This window comes from Phocoena sinus, chromosome 19, assembly GCF_008692025.1.
Source record: "Phocoena sinus isolate mPhoSin1 chromosome 19, mPhoSin1.pri, whole genome shotgun sequence".
Taxonomy (NCBI): Eukaryota; Metazoa; Chordata; class Mammalia; order Artiodactyla; family Phocoenidae; genus Phocoena; species Phocoena sinus.
In genome coordinates this window covers 8879914-8883670 of record NC_045781.1, presented here as the reverse complement: position 1 = coordinate 8883670, position 3757 = coordinate 8879914, and the positions used below count along the sequence as shown (strand labels likewise).

At 54.0% G+C, this 3757-nt stretch overlaps 1 protein-coding gene across 1 annotated transcript; it reads left to right on the top strand.

The window, feature by feature from the left end:
- The first annotated feature begins 991 nt into the window (after positions 1-991).
- LOC116744085 (paraneoplastic antigen-like protein 8A) lies at positions 992-3065 on the top strand. The gene is made up of 2 exons (XM_032613396.1): positions 992-1228; positions 1508-3065. Exons 1-2 carry the CDS (start codon positions 992-994, stop codon positions 3044-3046), a joined length of 1776 nt encoding a protein of 591 aa, XP_032469287.1. The 3' UTR covers positions 3047-3065.
- Positions 3066-3757: the final 692 nt, after the last annotated feature.

Sequence of the window (3757 nt, the reverse complement as noted above, 5' to 3'; positions counted from 1 at the left end):
TTTATTTATAATAAAAAAAAATAAATTTATAATAAAACTTTAGTTACAGCTAGAGTGTTTGTCTTTACTGGAATGTGAATATTCAAATTTAGCAATTTGAATGATGTCTAAAATATGATGGCAACTCGGGCAATCAATCACACAAATATTGATCATGCCCAAGTTCAGGGATATCAGAGAGGAAAGTGAAATGGATATCTGGCTATTTGGTCTTGCAAAGGCCAATTCCAAAATGGAATCCAAACAACAGATTTTGGTTGAATACCCAGGCCCACTGCATTTTTCATATGTGATCTCCCCTAATCTTCAAAATTTCCAGATCAGGAAAGTTTTTATTGGTATTCCTATTGTGAAGAAGAGGAAGGAGCTCAGAGAGCTCACATTTCTTGTTTAAGATCGCACAGTTAGGAAGCCACATTGATAGATGTATCAGTGAGGGCCTGACAGGAAACATGGCAACTCAACCTGAGTCACTGAGGACTGTTTCATTAACTATTAACAAAGGTGTTACCTGTAGGCAGTGAGTTGAGAAAACCAGCAAGGAAAGGTGAGGCACTATCCCCAGGCTTGAAGGGGGCGGAAAATCGAGAAGTTTCTAGAAACTTCTGGAAATTTCTCGAACAAGGAACTGTAGCTAACCTAGAAGGCTCTCAACAAGAGCTGTGGCTTTTATTAGGGGAACTCAGGGGTACTGAAGCTGCTGTTTCCTCGCGCCCTCTGCTTTCTGTTGTCTCCTAGGAGTCTTGTTGGCTCAACCCAACAGTTAGCCTGAGGGTAAGAAGGGTAGTTGGTGCAGCCATAGAAGTCAGCACCCCCCACCCCCGTCCGGAGGCCCATGTTGAGTAGAGAAAGGTGGAAAGACCGGGTCCGGGAGGGCAATCAGAGAACATGCAGACCTCGGGCTCGGTGAATAGGTGAACGGTCGCAGTCCCACGCGATTCCCCAGGCCCAGTTGCACAGCCCACGCGCTAGCTTGCAACCACCGGTTGCCATGGAGACCGCGGGTACTACGCGGGGAGCAAGTGTGCAAGCGCGCCCTGGGATGCCGGCCTCGGCTCAGCGCAGCTGCCTGGACCCAGGCAAGACGCCACCTGACGCGCCCTGTCTGAGCGGGGGCGGACGCCGTCGTCTCGGGCACTTGGCCCAGAGCATCCGTGCCGGCGTGGCCCGAGCTGGCACCTGGCGAGCCGGCTGCATCCCGGCGGCCTCTCCTTGGCCCGTCTGGGCGGTCAGAGGCGGGGCTGCCGCTTCCCTGACTGGCTGGTCGAGAGCCAGGCCCCGGGGAGGCCGCTCGCGGTTTTCGGCGATTCCAGGACACGTGTGAGCACCCGGGGCCCGGTTTGGGGAGGAAGACCTTGGGAAAGCGCGAGGCGTCCTGCAGGCCAGCCTTGGAGGGGGCAGCCGAGAACTCTGAGCCTGGCCTTGTTCCCGGGAATTTGACCTCCCTCTCCTGTCACCTTACAGGATTGCTGTTTAGGGACCACTGCAGCCCCAGTCCACGTCGTAGACTCTTCAGTACACGTGGGAATCGAGCTGCCAGGTGTCCACGACCATGGCGGTGAACCTGTTGGAGGACTGGTGCCGGGGGATGGAAGTGGACATCCACAGGTGCCTGTTGGTCACAGGTATCCCGGAGGACTGTGGCCAAGTGGAAATTGAGGAGACCTTGAACGGGGTCCTCTCCCCGCTGGGTCCGTACTTTGTGCTCAACAAGATTTTTTTGAGGGAAGAGAATGCCAAAGCTATCCTCATCGAGGTAGGCGAGGGTGTGAATCTGAGGGCCATACCCCGGGAATTCCCAGGAAGGGGGGGCATCTGGAGAGTGGTCTGTAGGGACCCCACCCAGGATGCTGAGCTTTTAAAAAACCTGAGTGAATTCCTGGCTGCAGAGGGGCGCACCTGGGAGGATGTGGTCCGCCTGCTGCAGCTCAGCCAGTCCCCACCACCCCAGAACCGGAATCAGCCCCCAGAGAACTGGGCAGAAGCTCTGGGGGTGCTTCTGGGGGCGGTGGTGCAAATCATCTTCTGCATGGATGGCGAGATCCGCAGCCGGGAGGAAGCTAGGGCTCAAGAGGTTGCTGAGGCCCAAGCAGCGGCATCCTTGGCTTTGGCAACAGCGAGGAAGGTCAAGAAGGAGCCAGGGTGGGCTGCAGAGGTGGGCTCTGCCTTGAAGATGGAGAACCTGGACGGCTGGAATGACGTGGAAGATGAAGGTGACCCTCTTGAACCTCTGGTTCAAGAGGCTGGAGCTAAGACTTGCCCCAGGAGAAAGAAGCAGAAAAAAACTCCCAAGCAGGAACCAGTGCCCTGGAAGAAATCCAGAGGCAACCATTCCCACAGCTCGGCCTTGTTGGAGGATCCTGAAGCTGATAATGCTGAAAATATGGAGATGTCAGAATATATCAGGAGCAACAGAAAGCCCTGTGTGAAGCAGGAGGGGTCAGCTTTGAAGAAGGCCCTAGCGAAATGTGCCTGGAAGTCTCCCAGCAACCCGCCCCACGATGCCCAGGCAGAAGCTGCGAGCCCTGGAGTTGCCTCTGAGTCAGACCACGACGGCGGTCCAGAGGGTCCACCAAAGAAGAATGCCGTGGTCTGGGCCTCGGCAAAGAGCCCTGCTCCCACGAGGAAGAAAAAGAAGGTGAGCTTGGGTCCCGTCTCTTATGTCCTTGTCGATTCGGAAGACACCAGGAAGAAGCCAGAGATTCCAAAGAAAGGGCAAGGCTCGAGAAGGGATGCATTGGATCGGAAGGCCCTTCGGAGCCCACAGCACGCTAAGCCACCAGCCTCAACCTCCCAGGGTCCAAAGGCCAAGCCACAAGGCTCTCCTCATGCCTCCAGTGGTGAGAATGACAGCAGAAGTCATTTGGGTTGTGTCAACAAGTGGCTGAAGGGGGAGGAACAGCACGGGCAGGTGGGGACGGAGGAACCCAAGGGGACAGAGGGTCCGACGGTCGTTGAGGAGGACCCCAGTGCAGTGGAGGGAGTGGGTGACACACCAGTTGTTTTAGAGTCTGGGAGCCCTGACCCCCCTCCTAGGAGCCCCTGAGGCCAACATTGGGGATACCTGTGGGGACAGGAGGTGGCAGAGCAAACCCACTGACCTATCTTTTGTTGGTGAGTGTCTCCGTGGTATTCTCCGGTCATCTGACACTTCATCTGATCCATCTTCCTCAGTAAGAATTGAATAATTTGGGGTTATATATTGTTTGTCAGAGTAGGTGGCTTTGAGGGTGGAGTTTTCTGGAGGCCTGTTTGGGAGATGGAAATGTTCAAGGACTTAGAAGTTCCAAGGAAGTGAAAAAACTTTCCAGTGACACCTCTCCCTGCTTCCCCTCTCGAGCTGTTCTAATTTATCCACAGAACCCAGAAAACTTAGATTTCCGTCTGCACCTGAGCAGTCGAGAAAAGACCAAGGAAGAAGTTCCAAGCGGGGAACAACGTTTCTCTTGTCGTTGACTTTTCACTGTTTTAGGGACCCACCCAGTTCGTAGAGATCCAGCTCTCAGAGGTAAATGGTATGTGAGATTTAGGTGGGAGGAATTAGGGTGAGGAGGCATACCCCTATGCTTTTTCTCTGCCAGGCCTGCTTTTTCACCTCCTCCTAGACTCACCTTCAGAGGCTGGAGAGTCACTAAGCAGATTGGGAAAACTCTAAAACGTTCACCTTGGCACATGGGCAAGGTCACTGTTACGTTCATCCACGTTCAGCCTTTCTCCCCCATCCCCTGCTTCCTTTTCTGGATAATCAGCCAATCTC

Excerpts from the sequence above, each read along its gene's own strand:
- LOC116744085 (XM_032613396.1), top strand. The coding sequence starts at position 992 with ATGGAGACCGCGGGTACTACGCGGGGAGCAAGTGTGCAAGCGCGCCCT. Across the intron at positions 1,229-1,507 it reads CTCCTTGGCCCGTCTGGGCG|ACTCTTCAGTACACGTGGGA; the intron begins GTCAGAGGCGGG and ends TCCACGTCGTAG.